General features: G+C 44.2%; 1 protein-coding gene across 11 annotated transcripts in view; it reads right to left on the bottom strand.

The window, feature by feature from the left end:
* Positions 1-11,129, bottom strand: part of ZSCAN2 (zinc finger and SCAN domain containing 2) — a 28,024-nt gene extending 16,895 nt beyond the window's left edge. For 10 of the 11 annotated variants that reach the window (XM_031440613.2, XM_031440609.2, XM_064480605.1 and 7 more), the window contains exons 1-2: positions 11,009-11,129; positions 8,818-9,319 (exon numbers count right to left, since the gene is read on the bottom strand). In XM_031440613.2, coding sequence (XP_031296473.2) covers positions 8,818-9,223 — 406 coding nt within the window. In that variant the 5' untranslated portion in view covers positions 9,224-9,319; positions 11,009-11,129. Of the gene's footprint in view, positions 1-8,795; positions 9,320-11,008 lie in introns of all 11 variants that reach the window. The other variant, XM_031440619.2, reaches the window with a different exon arrangement.
* Between the last annotated feature and the right edge of the window lie 4,689 nt (positions 11,130-15,818).

The following is a 15,818-nucleotide window of genomic DNA, read 5'->3' as shown; positions in this document are numbered from 1 at the left end:
GGTCTATTTTCAGGTAGTATAAATATAACTGGAGGGCACCTTCAGATTCCGGAGACAAGGAGGGCCCCTCTGAGAAGGTGACATCTGGCGAAATTAGGAATGCGGTTCTAACTGATCTTCATAGTTATCTATACAAAACTGATCCATTTTATTTATTCATCTGCTTCACTGTAACCACAGCTAACAAGCCTGTTCTTGAATATAACACTTAATTACCCGCTTACTCACAGAGGGAGCTTGTTTGTGATACTTGTTTGTGACTACAGGTTTTGGAAAGTATACACAGGTTGTCAAAAACCTGCACCTGAGACAGACTTCAAAGAAGTTATGTTCTCCCCTCGTGCACTGCTGGAGGGAATGTAAAATAGTGCGGCCACTGTGGCAGATGGTCTGGCAATTCCTCAAAAAATTAAACACAGAATTACCATATGACCCAACAATTCCACTTCTGGGTATGTATCTAAAAGAACTGAAAGCAGGGATATCAAATATCCTTGTGCATGCATGGCTCATGATAATCAAAAGTTGAAAACAACCCAAGTGACTACCCACAGACAAATGGATAAACAAAATGTGGTCTATACACACAATGAATATTATTCAGCCTTAAAAAGGAATGGAAGTCTGACCCATGCTTCAACATGGATGAACCCGGAGGACATTATGTTACGTGAAATTAGCCAGTCACGAAAGCACAAATATTGTATGATTCCTCTTCCATACAGTACCCAGAGCAAATTCATAAAGACAGAAAAATGAATGGTGGCTGCCAGAGGTCATGGGGAGAGAGAAATAGGGAGTTAGTGTTTAATGGGTACAGAGTTTCAGTTTGGGAAGAGGAAGAAGTTCTGGAGTTGGATGGTGGTGATGGTTGCAAAACAATGTGAATGTACTTAACGCCACTGAACTGTATACCTAGAAATGGTTAAAATGACGATTTTATGTTATATATATTTTACCACAACAACAAGAAAAAAGAATTTATGGCTCTTACAAATCATTTTATGTACTCTATCATATGTAAAATAGTTGATCATTACTAGAAAATTTTTGAAATTAATTTTAAAGGATTAAATAAATGCTCAGAGAGGGGAGGATATAGCTCAGTGGTAGACTGCATATTTAGCATGCACAAGGTCCTGGGTTCAATCCCCAGTACCGCCATTAAAAGAAACATTAATAAATAAATAAACCTAATTACACCCCCCCAAAAAAGGAACAAAATTAAAAGAAAAAAAGAAATAGCTTTATAAAAATAAATAAATAAATGCTCAGAAGGGCAGAGAATTCTTAGAAATACTATTCTATTTTTGATGGTCTAATAGGCAAAAGAATAGTATCTTGTTTTAATGGGTATTTCCCTGATGATTTGTTAGGTTGAACATCTTTTCATATGGTTATAATTTGTTTTCCTTCATTTCTAAATTGTCTGGTCATATCTTTTACCTTTGATTCCACTGGGTTGACTTTTCTTATGAATTTTAGATGCTCTTACAGATTGCGATTTTTACCCTTATCTGCTACACTGCAGACTTTGTGGAAAATATTTCCTCCTAGTCTGTGCACTGTCTTTGAACTTTGTTCATAGTACCTTTTTTATATAAAGGCTTTTTTTTCTGTTTTCATGAGTCCAATCTAGCTTTGAAGATTTCTGTCTTGCTTAAGGTTAAGAAGTCCTACCCCACAGTAAGATTACAAAAATATTCTATAGGTGATGCCAAATTTTTTACAGTATAGATCTATAACTCATCTGGAATTCATTTCTGTATAACTCGTGAGGCAGAGATCTATTTTAAGTTATGAAATAGGGATCGGGTTTTAAATTTTTTAAATTTTTAAATTTTATTTGAGGGGGAGATAATTAAGTTTATTTATTTATTATTTTTTTAAATGGAGGTAACTGGGAATTGAACCCAGGACCTCATGTAGGCTAAACTAAGCACCTGCTCTACCACTGAGCTATACCCTCCCACCTCCAATTTTTTTTTTAACATTTTTTATTGATTTATAATCATTTTACAATATTGTGTCAAATTCCAGTGTAGAGCACAATTTTTCAGTTATACATGAACATACATATATTCATTGTCACATTTTTTTTTTCGCTGTGAGCTCCTGCCTCCAATTTTAATTTTTAAAAAATGGTTAGACCACTGTCCAAATACCATCCACTCAATGGTTCCTGAATTGCCACAGGTCCCTTATTGGTTAGTAAACAAATGAACCTCAGTCTAAACCAATGGCTCTAGACTCACATGCATAGTACACTCTCATGGAATTCACAGTGCCCAAGCGTGTCCCCTGCCTGGTCAGAGGCCTCATCTTTCTTTCCCAAGCTAGAAGGGGTATAAGTCTGAATTTGCTGTAATTTATTTATATCAACGAGATAACTGGTCACAAACTTCGGTGCTTTAATGTGTGTTAGGCTCAGAATTCCTGTAAGTTCCCTCCCACCTGATTGTGACATACTGCTGTGTCTCAACACCATGGTCAGAGCCATTGGTCTAAAATACAGAAGTGATTCTGTAATTCTGATACAGCTGATGCCCAAGTGGGGCTCTCCCCATCAGGGCGCTGCCCTGGCAAGGCTGGCAGGAACCTTAATCATGCCTGGGTGACTGGGACCGTTGTTCCTCCTGAACGCTGCTTGGAAGACCAACTGCCGATAAAAACAGCAAGGCGCTGTTATCAGTTTAAATGAACGACTGCCAAACATTTTACAGTTACAATGCCACATCTCTCTCTGAGTTCTACATGGTATACATTTCAAATATTTAAGTGAATTACAAGTAATTTCATTTTGAACCTAACAATTATAGCTTTAAAAAGACATTTACAAAAAATAAAAATAAAAAAAATTTTTAAAATAGACATTTACAGGGTGGGGTGGGTATAGCTCAAACGTTAGGGTGCATACTTAGCATGCACAAGGTCCTGGGTTCAATCCCCAGTACTTCCTCCAAAAGTAAGTAAATAAATAAACCGAATTCCCTGCCCCCCACAAAAAAAGCAAAAAGTAAAAAGCAAAAAAAAAAAAAAAAAAAGACATAGACCTTTACAACCCTGCAACACTCTCCACTCTCCTTCTTCTTAAGAAAAATGAATGTATTTGTTCATTTGCTACCACTGAGGGAGCATTTTGCTGGGATAGCAAGTTCAAAATAGGTGAGCTGTTGCCAGTGCCCACCAAAAGCCAGGTGAGATGCTGAGGACAGCTGGACAGGTCGCTGTGACTCTTCCACTCAACTGCTGGATAAGAGTAGGTTTGAAGTTGGTAACCTCCATTCTCTCTAGTCTAGAGTGCCTCTCAAACTTCAAAGGGCATACAAATCACCTGGAGATCTTGTTAAATGCAGATTATGCTTCAGTGGGGCTGGGCGGAGACCAAGAGTGTGCGGTTCTAACAAGCTCCCAGGTGACCCCAATGTTCTGGGGGCATGGACCAAACCCTGAGTAACAAGGCTCTGGAGCAGTGGTTTTTAAATTTTGCTGCATCTTTAAACCACCAGGGGGGCTTTCAAAACTCCCTGGCCTGGGCCACACCCCATGCCAACTAAATTAGAAAATCAGAATGCCTGGAAGTGGGCTCCAGGACTTCAGTGATTCCCATGTGATGCCAAGTTTGAGAACCAGAGGTCTAGTGCAGTGGTTCTCAAACAGGAGACTGAAGCAGGATCACCTGGAGGGCTTGTTAAACCTGAGTGCCAGACCCCCACCCCCAGGGTTTCTGGTTCAGTAGGTCTGAAGTGGGGCCCAGGAACACATTTTAACACATTTCCAGGTGGAGCTGATGACGCTGGTGCAGGGACCCCACACTGCACTAACGTTTAGAGGATTTATATGTCAGGCGTTTGTCAATTTTGAGCCCTATCATTTCCCCTTTGCTCCCCTCTGATGTCAGCAGTTTCTTTCTTGAGTGACGGTGCTTGTATGAGATAAAATGAATCTGTTAGGAGAGGAGCATTTCCCCTTTCACCCTGATGTTGCAACCACACTGGTCTGGGGTTATCTGGTGGAGGCCGCTGTGGCATGAGTCCACTGGTCTCTGGGCTCTAAAGGTATTTTTCTGCTAGCTTCACACAGAAAGTTAGATGAATGTGGGCAGAGCAATTAGAGAACAGTCCGGGACAAGCTGTCTCAGCTCTAGTGACTATACTTTCTGGACAAAAATTGGGCCACACAATTTAAGAAATGACTTCTGGCCCCAGGGCCCAGGCCTCTTACAGAGGGAAATGAGACAGTCTGAGAGGTATGGTTTGGCTGCCAGATATTGGAATTGGTGACATTTTGATGATTTACAAGTACAAAGATTTTATATTCAAGACTGCCTTGGAAAATTTGGGTTGTTATTCCCCAAATCACTAGGGGAAAAAAACCAGAAGTGTACTGGTTTTTACAACAGTAATTTGTAACAAACAACAGAGATAATTAGTACTTTTCATAAACAGTCTTTCAACAGGCCTGTGAGACACAGGCTGAAAACACAGCTCCAGGCATGAACCAATCTCATCTAAACGGAAAGACCGCATCTCTGGACAGATGGTCGCTACAGGAAGGGTACTGCCCTACTGAGGCTAGCAAGTCCAGACCTCCGCAGTTTCATTTTCTCTGTCATTTGTGTACTGGTGGCCACATCCAAGACCAGCTCCCCATTGCAAGACACCTTCAGGCAAATGTCCCTCTTGGGCTATGGACTCACCACACCTTAGGTTTCCCAGTCCAAAGCTTGTCCATTCAAGTAAATGCTGCCAGTTCCATGTACTATCCCTACCAGTCTGGCTGGATAACAGCAGGTGGAAAAGGCCGCCTCCCGGCTTCTATCCTCGAGCCTTTGGAACTTGAGGAGGAGGAATAGTGCACACCTCTGAACCCAGAAACACGTTCTCCATATTTAAAAATATCTTGAATAACAGCATAAATGCGACAGTATTCACCGAGTTTGCTGAATATAAACCAAGGATTAATGTGGAGCTTCCGAGAACGAGAACCTAAGAGTAGGTGCTCTTTTGCTGGACTGAGCTGCCTGACTTGCCTACTGGCCTGAGTATTCGCCAGGTCTAAGCTACAGTCTTATCTACGCTTCCTTTCAGATTTGGAAGTATCCCTGGCTATGTTCTGCCACATTTGGCCTTGACCCCATTTTGTTTTAAAACAAAAGTTTAGCTTGGCTTTCTCAAGGAAAAGGAGATAAGCCTGGAATGAAGTAGCTGTCTGTCCGTCTCCTTCAGGGACCCAGCAGGTGAGCCGCTCCCACCTGCAGGGAGGCAGGAAGGCTTCATTTACTATCCTAACAAGTTCCCACTATGTGTAGGGCATTGTGCCTGGTGTGGTGCGGTGAGAGTGAAAAATTAAAAAAGGCCAAGTTCCTTGACTTTTGGAATTAAAAAAAAACCCCAAAACTTGTTTTTAATTTATCTTTTTTTTGGGGGGGGGGTAATTAGGTTTACTTATTTATTTATTTTTGGAGGAGGTACTGGGGATTGAACTCAGGACCTTGTGTATGCTAAGCATGCACTCTACCACTTGAGCGATACCCTCCTCCCGACTTTTGGAATTTTATAGGTTCCTAGAAGAAATAAGATGAGTATTTATATAAGTAGAAAACACAACGGGATATGATAAAAAGCCGAAAGAGAAGGAGAATCCAAATGTTCTGGGGGAGATGACTTCTAGCAGAGGTGATCAGAGGCTCCCGGCTGGGTGGAACTGGGGACGGGGAAGAGGGGCCAGAAGTAAGGACAGCTTTATGGGGCAGGTCTCCAAAGCGATGCACTCAACGAACAACCAGGATTTTATCACATGGGAACGGACAAGACCATTCCAAGTCAACATTCAGGAGCACAGGTGAATGCTAGAAAGCACAGGCTACGTTCAAGAAACAGCAAGATCTAGTCTGAATGGAGCCAGGGCTGTGGCAAGGGGATGAGGGGAGGACCGGCCAGGAGCCATCTGAGCCAGGTCACTCAAGGCCACATGTTGCAAGCAGAACAAAGAAGTCATGCTTGATTTAGAGACACTGGGAAACTGAAGAAGATTCTGAAGCAGGAAAGCATCCGATTACTTGGGTGGGAGTGGAGCAGCTGCAATGTAGGGGAAGGAGGCTGACGGCAGGTTCCCTTTGGAGGCAAGAGTTCGGGTGAAATACCAAGGACCTGAATTAGGGCTGCGTGTGGGGATTAAAATGTCCCGGGGAGACACTCAGAAAGAGATGAGCTTTACCACTTCAACTATTAATATAGGTCCAATCTCAACTAGAAGTACAAGATACTTTCACTGTGAGCACCTTCGAGGTGACTGCCAGTCAAATATTGAACAACCACTGTCTAACCAGGCCTTGAAATGTCCTGTGCTAGGTAAATGTGACCAAAGGTCCCAAGCTGGACAAACAGACTAGAGATCAAGTGGTCTTATGTTGAGTAAATGTTTGAGAAGAGATGGAGATAATTGCAGAGGTTCCTCTGAGCATCAGGAGGAAGGTGGGAGCATGCATAAAACAAATAAAATCCAACAAAGATGGTCTCAAAGGCAGAAATCAGAGCACTGACAAACTCACTCAATCTGGGACTCAATCTGGGATGTCCCAGGAAAGATGACAAGCACAAAGCCCCTCCAGTAAGCCAGGTGGGCAGGGCTGTCACAGTGCGAGCCTGTCATTGCCTCAGAGACACCAGACAAGACCTGACCCCCTGCCTTGTGACTTCCCCAAGTGAACAATAACCCCAGAGGACTGTCCTCAGCCCTCCACCCCTCTGGCCTCTCCATGGCATCTAACTGAAGATCCTGAGGTTCATTACAAACTTGCCACATCTATCAGGAGACAAGTAAAGTTTTTAAAGCGAGTGAGAGGTTTTTCATTTTTTTAAGTAGGAAGAATAAAATTCAAAGCGTTTTTTCAGGGCCTTTGCTTCAAATACAGCGTGGGATCTACCAAACACACGTGGAGGCAAAGAGACTGGAGTTTGAATCCTGGCTCCACTACTAACCAGCTGTATGACCTCAAGGAAGAGCTTGACCTTGCTGAACTTCCATTCCCTCGTCTATAAAGTGACAGTCCCACCTACCTCCCGAGACTGTCAGTGACATGGACACAGACATGTATGGTGCTCAGTGCAGGGCGGGGCTCACAGCAGGCCCTCCCTGACCACCCTTTTCTCCAAAGGACAGCTCTGCTCACATCTCCCAAGGCCCTGGGCACTGTTACAACTCTGCCCCCAAACCACCTTCCCTTTCCAGTCTCCTGAATCCTCTAGGTGAAATGCCTCTGATTTAGTCACTGTTGTCTTAGTCCTCATTTGCATCCCCTCTTTCCAACACCCTACTGGGAACTATCATTTCTGCATCACAGATGTGACAAAATGCTTAAGAACATGAGCCATGTCCTCAGACCCACAAGCTGGAATCCTGATTCAGCCTTGTACTAGCTGTAGGACCTTAAGGGAGTCACTTATCTTCTCTGATGATAATAATCCTACATTTCTACCAAGGTGGTGAAGTTTACATGCGTTTTGCATATGAGATGCTAGGCATACTGCCTGGCCCCCAAAAGGATAGATCAATGCTGGCCAGTGTTACTATTAGTTCTTTCCCACACGTGTCCAATCTCTTCCTTGTCCCCTGCTGTCCCCACCTCAGCCCAACCCCTATCCCTGCACACCCAGTGTCTAGGCGGCTTCCTAGCTGCTCTCTTACCTCCAGCCTCCCCCTGCTCTAATCAAACCTGCATCCTGTTGCTCGACTCAGCTTCCTCCCACGGCCCTCGGGCCCTAGTTTAGAACCTGCTGAGGCCAAAGACATTCAGTCCAAGCCTCCACCCACTCTTCCCCTGGACTCTACTTCCCACCACTTCTTAAAAACACACTTTTCACTCCAATCAGCCAGCCTTCCTTATTGTCACCTGAACTCTCCCAGGCGGGTCCACCCTCCCAGCCTCTACTGAGCACAGCTCCTCTGGGATGCCATGCCTTCCTCCTGTCCCACACCTTTCCAAACCCCACTCCAGCTGCAATTCCTGCTCAAGTTTCACATCCTCTGTGACACCTTCTCTGACCTTTCCTCTCCCCACTCCTTTTCCTGAACTTCTACACTTATCAGCACAGAGGCAGCCAGCCATCATTTCCCACGGGTCCTGACAGTGCAGGTAGATCTGAGTAAATACCTGGTAATCAAGGGAGTCCAGTTTACAACTGAAGACCAGAATGGAGCTAGAGTTGTTAAACGGCACATCTGGATCCCACAACGTATGAATAACACAACAGACAAATATACTAACTGTTGCACAAAGCTCAAGTTTGGAATTACTCTTTTAAGACCCCAGGATGGCTTTATACCACAGATAAGTCCCTAATTATTAGCTGGTTTACTAGTCACTTACCTTGATTTCACAAAAATAATCACTTTTAAAAAATAGGATTTGGTTTTTCTGACTGTTGGAACTTAAATATTTGGGTGTTTACTGTACAACCAGGTGAAAGTGCCAAAGGGTGGTTTACAGGGTCTCCCAGCCTCTGCCCCCCATAACCTCCATCAGCTTCCCAACCACTCCGAATAAACACAGAAGTAAAAACTGTGCTAACTCTGTAAATGTAGCCCCAAGAATAGTCCTCTAAGCCCCTCTTACACTGAAATTCTGGAACTGTCACTGTACACAACCAGGGCGTTAAAAAGCATGACAATGGGCTGACTGCCTGCAGACAGAGTAGAGGGATGACACCGACCCAGACTCAGTCCTGGATACCACCTTCTCCTCCTCTGCAAACCCACACCCCTCCACCTCAGAGGGGTGCTCCCGCCCTCACCTTATAAGGGTCTGCATCTTACCACTGTCCCGAAGGGTCTGGGTCAAGTCTTCCACCAGGGCCGCTGCCTCCTCGCTGTTTTCAGGCCGATGCTCCTGCAGCCAGGCCTGAATTTCCCTTGGCAGCATTGTCAACATTTGCTCCTTGGTGTGCACCTCTGGCCTCAGCCAGCGCCGACAGAGCTCTCGAAGGCGGCCAAGTGCACCCTGTGGCCCCCCAGCTGCCTCCTCGTGGGGGCTGCCCTTGCCAGCACTCTCAGGAAAGGGCTCAGCCTCAGGGCCATCCTCCTGCAGCACAGCTTCCTGCACCCAGGAGTCGTCCTCCAGGATCATGGTGGCCACCTCCTCCTCCTGCTCATCCTCCTCTTGAGGCATCTGGACTAAGGGGCTCAGAGGAGTGGTTACTCTCGGCACCTCTGAGGCCATCATCCGCAGTCTTGGGGCTTTTAACCTTGAACTTTAGTCTTTTCCAGCCAGGCTCTCCGAGAAGGCAGCTCCCTCCTCAAATTTCAACAAGCAGTCTGCCTAAGAACAAGAAAGAACCAGAATCAATAAGTAAACTGTCCTAAAACTCACAGCAGCCCAGGTCAGGCCACCAAGTGATTCTTACATCCGCAAATCAACAGAAGTTTCCTGCCCTTCTTAAAGGAAAAATGGCTTATTCTTGAAAACATCTCTATGGCAAGAAAAGAAGAATCACAAGTATAAAAAATACAGTATTTTTCTTTCCAAGAGACCAAAGTATGAGTATCAGAAATTCAAAGCCCTCGCAAGAACCCAGGACTGAGTTATCCTGCCCTGAGTCAGTTCAGACTTACGGCAGAGTGAGTGACCTTGACCTAATATACAACCCAGTCACTTAACCTCACTGATCGCCTAGTAAGTAGAGATAATCACACCCATCCTACTTATCTGAAGGGGACAACTTAAAGATTAGCAAAGGATCAGATGTCAAAGCACTTTGAGCCTCACTAGAAGGAAGGTAATATCTCAACTGCATTATTACCATATTTTAAAATATGAAGTTTTAAAAATGTTCATACTCTTAGATCTAGCTTACCCCCTAAGGAATTTTCATAAAAATAACCATCTTTGCTATGAGAAATTTATTTGCAAAGACACACAACCATAGCATTGTTTCTAATTGCAAAAAAAAAAAAAATCTGACACATTAAAAATCCAGCAGCAAAATAGTTAATTATGGCACATCCATATTAAATATAAATATAGTAAAATATATTAAAAACTATTCTGACGTAAAATGGCTACCTTTGAGGGTGGGGGTTACTGACTGAGAAGGGGCTCAAAGAAGCTGGAAATGTTGTATATCTTGGTTTGACAATGGTTGCATAAGAGCATGCATATGAAATTTAAGATTCGTGCACTCTGCTGTATGGAATTTTAAATATTTAAAAAATTATGCTGACAAGGATTATTAATTATTAATGATTTAAGGTAACGCTGATAATGTGAAAATCAATGGATAAAAACAAAACAAGCGAGGCAGAAAAACCATAGACACAGTATGACCCCAATACCTTTAAAAAAAAAAGAAAATGAACACATACACAAGAAAAAAAAACCTGAATGGAAATTTTACAAAATGTTGTGAGCAGTGATACTACAAATTATTTAAAATAAAGACTAAAACGCAATGAAAAGTTATTTTAAAATATCATTACTGCATTATAAAGACTCAGATAACACCCCTCCCTCCAAAATAGGGAAGGAAAAACTTTTTTAAAAGAGGGAAAAAGAAAAGCTAGTGGGGACACTTAAGTTCTCAATGTGTATTTACCAAATGGCTAGAAGAAACAGGTATAACACAGCTCTTACTTGGAAGCCCAGGAAAACTGCTCCTAGTCAACTAATTCGTTGTCTGACCTGAGACAAGACACACCCCCTCTAAAGCTCAGTTTCCCCATCTGTAAAATGAGGAGCTAAGCGGGATGTCGTCCAATGTGCTTTCCAGTCCAAACCGTGCGCCTCTGGTTGGATGTACAAGGTGCTCACCGCTAGGGAGAAGAGTCAGGGTCCGGCGGCTGAGCGGACCGGGAGCCTAAACCCGCACAGCGGCGCAGCGCGGGATGCGGACAGCGCCCCCGACGCCCCTCCCCCAGCAGGGCTGCCCGCACTGGCTCCAGGCCCGTTATCCCCTCGCCTCGAGCTACTCCCCTGGCCCGCGCGGCTCTACCTCTGTCTCTCCGGGCTCACCTCTCCAGAAACCAGATCCCGCTCGGGCGGCCTCTCCGCGCACAAAAGTGCCCCCAGGCACGGCCCGGCCCCTCCGGAGTCACGGAGGCTCAAGCCCGAGGGGCACCGAGAACAATGGACGGGAGAGGCCCGCCCCCCGCCGCGCTCATTGGCTGCCGAGAACGGCCCCTGGAAACTTTGCTTTCCTACTGGCGGGGACAGACCCAGCGGGAGGCGGGAGGGAGGCTGGGCCGAAGGCATTGTGGGAGATGTAGTCCGCCGAGCCGACCGAGACCTCGGGCCAGGGAGCGGAGCTTTGGGTTGATAACCTACGGGGTGCCGGAGGGCCAGAGGTAGGAAAGTGCGCCGACTGGCCGTCAAGTCCCTAGTATGGGCCAGAGCAGATCGTTTCACTTCTTTAAGTCTTCCATAAGTCCTTCCCTCTGTAAAAAGGGAAATCTGGATGGAAGCTGTGAACTATGTGGCAAGTAATATTATTAGGCCCCTCGACGTCTGAAAGCACACCGGGGGCAGGAAAGGAATCTGCACCGAAGAAGTCCTTTCTGGTCCGAGCCCGGCTCCCCTCCCTCAATTTGCAGATCCACACACACCTGTCTTACGACACCCCTTTGTTTTCGCACGTGGTGTTCCTGCGTCTGGAGGAAAGCCCTGTCCTGCCTTTTCTACCACAGAATTACCATGCTTTCGTCCATCCCCTCTTGTGTGGAGCCCGCTCCATCATCACCTCCCGCGCCTAGCATACCTCTTCAACGTCTCCATTTTAGTACTTATCCCAATGTTACTTATTGTCAGTCTTAGCACTAGGAGGTGAGAGTGGGAGATTGGCCTCTATCGTAGTGTTCCCACGGTTGGCGCCCTTGAAGAAATGGCTGCCCCATCACCATATGACAACAGGTGAGAAACTGCCTGGAAACCCCAGGAAGAAATAGAATGGAGAGAAAGACACTCTTAATGATCTGTGATGGAACATTCTTGTATTTTTATACGGAGCAATTATTGGGGGCACGCACAATCAAATGACATTTGTTTTAATTTTCATTTAAGTTTCGTTTTCACTTTATGAGCGTTTGAGAAATGTTTCGTGTTTGCTGGTGATTTTAATCTCGTTTCCATGAACTGATTGTGCGTATCTTCTTCCCACTTTTTAAATTGGATTTACTCATAAGAGCTCTTAGTATATTAAGAAAATGATTCCTTTGTCACAGAAGTCGCTACTATCCTTCTCAGTTTGCTTTTTGCTTTTTGTTTTTTTCATATAGAAACTTGACATGTTTATGCCGTCAAATTTGTCGATCTTGTCTATTTATAGCTTCTGAGTTTTGTGTCATTCTTAGAAAGTTCTCTGCACCACTCCAAAGATATTTGAATTTCATTCATTTCCCACTAATTAACCTCTTTAAATATAAAGATGCAAAGTGGGGGGGAGTGGTGTATAGCTCAGTAGTAGAGTGCATGAGATCCTGGGTTCAATCCCCAGTATGCTCCATTAAAAAAATTTTTTTTAAGGATGCAAAGGAGGTTCAGCTATTGAATGCTACATCCCTGGCACGGTAGCATCTTAAATTATTGGGCCCAAGTGACCACATGCAAACAGCACCACCTCCAGGCTAGCCTGGGAAATGTGCAGTAAGTGCCTGGATGCAGAATTCCTAGCCACCACCTCTCCAGTGGTCAGCATTCCTAGAGAGCAAGATCTCCAAAATGATTGAGGATGATCATTCGTGAGATGATCTTGTGTATTAACAAAAATTTGTATCTCCACTTTTCCATCCTCACCGGGAATGGAAATTTACACAAATGGGAAATTATTTGTGTGGTTGGGTTTGGAGATTGAGGGGTGGGATACATTTGAAACTTCCCAGCAGCCTGAGTTCATTTTCCTCTTCTCCTATCCCAAGACAACCCATGACCACAAGAAACTTGTCACAGGAGAATCCTGGATCCAACCATTTCTGTCCTGTGCCTGATTCTCTGAGAAGTTGGTCCTGGCCAATGTCAACTCATCCCACATTTAGATAGAGAGCAAGTCACATTTAAGACCATTTCCTGGCATTGTGGTCCTGGAACCCAAGCCAGTGCCCTGAGACAGCAAACAAATTCAAAAACACAGCATAGTTCAGTGAGTAGGGTTGCTCCTCCAAGCAATTCCTTTCTCCATCCACCAAACTACAGGGATGACAGAAGCTCTGTTCTACCAGTGAGCGCTCTTGGTTAAAAACTTCAGGGGACTACTCTGGCTAACTCTAATGGGACTTACTGAAAGAATATCAAGGAACTCACAGAGTAAATGGGAGTTGAGGGATCAGGCTTGAGAACAAGTCCTAAGAACCACAGCAACAATCAATTAGCAGAAACAGTCTAGTCTGCCCACCCCATGAGTCCTGGGGATGTTACACCATCTCTGTTTGCCTGCCTTCCTCTCAAGATTCCAAGACCAGGGAACGAGCGTGTGGCTAATTGAGTCTAAATCACATGCCCACTCCCTGGACCCACCAGGGTGAGAGGGGATTGGATCTGGCTCCTAGATTTCCTTACTAATACCACACACAAAGGTGAGCTTTCTGATTTGGTGAAGACCTGTTAGGAAAAACTGGACAGGCAGAAAGTACATGTGTCACTACTTGTCTTTAGATGCTGAGCAAGAAGGAAACTCACCCAAGGAATGCTCAGTCTAAGGCCTTTTGGGAGCTCCCAGCTCATCTCGAGTTGATGGAGATGATAAAGATGAGGAGGGGTATGGGCACTCTCCATGACACCTGGTCACAATCAGGGCTGATGACACCTGAGCAGATGAGGCCCAGGCATTGAGGCAGGAGGGGCCTTTGGACCTTGAGGACGCAGGAAGTAACTCCCCCTAACCAAGACCCCCATCATTGCTTAATCACACCTACTTCCTCAATGACGATGCCGGAGTATGAAAGGAGACTCCTCTGGTTGTACGAAAGGTGTGTCTCATTGTTGCTAGTTGTGCCACAGCGATGGGCCACAAAATGTGACTGGGAAGAGGTCATTTAAAGGGACAGTGTTGTAGGATGCTGTACAACTGGCCTAAAGAGAAGGAAAGGACTAAAGAGGGGCTGGTCCCGGGAATGCCCAGACGGGAAGAGGAACTAGAGCATAGGATCGGGGAAACGTTTATTTTACAAACGGAAGTATGAGCTTCAGTCCAAGGATGTGTCACCGAACAACTGCGAACTTAAGTATGACACAACACATGCCATGTGAAAAGGAGACCTAGAGCAGGATTTTTTTTTTTGTTTAGAATGCATTTTTTTTTTTAATTCCACAAGACCAGTATCTTTTCCTGGTTTTTGTTTTGTTTCGTTTTTTGAATGGTTTGCATTTAGTGTGGCAGAGGGAGGCCCTTTGGGCCCAAAAGGCCTTAGGTTGTTCCTCGGGGCACGCCAGCTCTTCTCTTTCTCAGCTGCCTGGCCCGGGCTCCTCTGACCTCTTCGTGCCAAGGAGGAAAATGGATTTACAACCTCCGGCCCATTCCCACGCCCTATTCTGAACTGCTCTATTCAGGGATATTTCTGGGAAGACACAAGGGTGCTCTGGGCTGGACAGAATGACTCAGGAGGAAGCCCCAAAGTGGGGTGGTGCTTGCCAAGACACAGAGGCACGGGAGCTGCCTGGGGTAGCTCGAGAGGGGTATTTTAGAAGAGATCTAGCTCCATAATCTTCAGGATCTCCCAGGTATCACAAGTAAAGACGAATTATAAAAATAGGAAGAAAAAAGGGAAAAAAATTGAAATACAGGAATGTTCATGTGCACACACACATTACACACACATACACATAATTCTTAGGCTGCTTACTGTATAGGAAGAATAGTATAATGAGAATAGTTGACCACTGGAAAGAAAAGCAAATTTTTGGAAACCTTTAGTAAAAGCTTCCAATACACTTGGGTGTGCAAAAGAGGCTTTAAGACAAGATCCCTAACTGGCTCATCAAATCATTTTGCTGCTCCTAATATACTCCTTTACAAAATTAATGAAGCCAGTGACTATGAGATTTACTGAGCCACATGGCCTGGGAGGTAGAGATCTCCCCAGGGAATGGTTTGGTGCCATATTCTTTCCCCCTAGTGAGCTTTTACTATTGTATGTTTGATATAATTTACACACACGCACACACGAGCAACTTGAATTTTTTTGAATTATAAACTGATGCACTCAGAAATCAGGAAGAAAAATAAAGATAAATTTGAACACACAAAATTAAAAACATCCAAAAAGCATCATAGACTATAAATGAAGTCAAAAAGAAATGACAAAGTGGGGGAAATATTTGTAACATGTGACAAACTAAGGGTTGATTTCTAATTTACTACGAGTTTATAGATGTGATCATGAAAAAGACCAAGAACTTAATAGGAAAATGAGTAAAGGATAAGAATAAGCAGGTCACAGGGAGAGAGGGAGGGAGAGAGACAGAGACAGAGAAAGCTCAAACCCACCAATAATTTTTAAAATGCAAATCAAAACGAATATAGATGCCATTTTCTCCTGTGGTGTTGGCAAAATATTTTAAGTGTGATAATACACAGGAGTGTTGACAGTGAAGAAAAAAATAATTCACTCTCATACTATTAGTGGTGGTATAAACTGGTGCAGAGATTTTGGAAGGAGAACCAGCAATTCTATTGCTAGGAATATGACCTGTAAATAGAATCATAAAAATATGTCCAGATACATACAGTAATGTTTATTACTGCAATATTTATAGCAAAAATTTGAAATAATTTAAATGTTTATGGATAGAGGCCTAGATAATGTTTGGAATCTCTTTCCTTAGAATTCAGCTG

This window comes from Camelus dromedarius, chromosome 29 (assembly GCF_036321535.1).
Source record: "Camelus dromedarius isolate mCamDro1 chromosome 29, mCamDro1.pat, whole genome shotgun sequence".
NCBI lineage: Eukaryota > Metazoa > Chordata > Mammalia > Artiodactyla > Camelidae > Camelus > Camelus dromedarius.
Note: the sequence above shows the minus strand (reverse complement) of the source record. Positions and strands in the feature narration are given on the sequence as shown.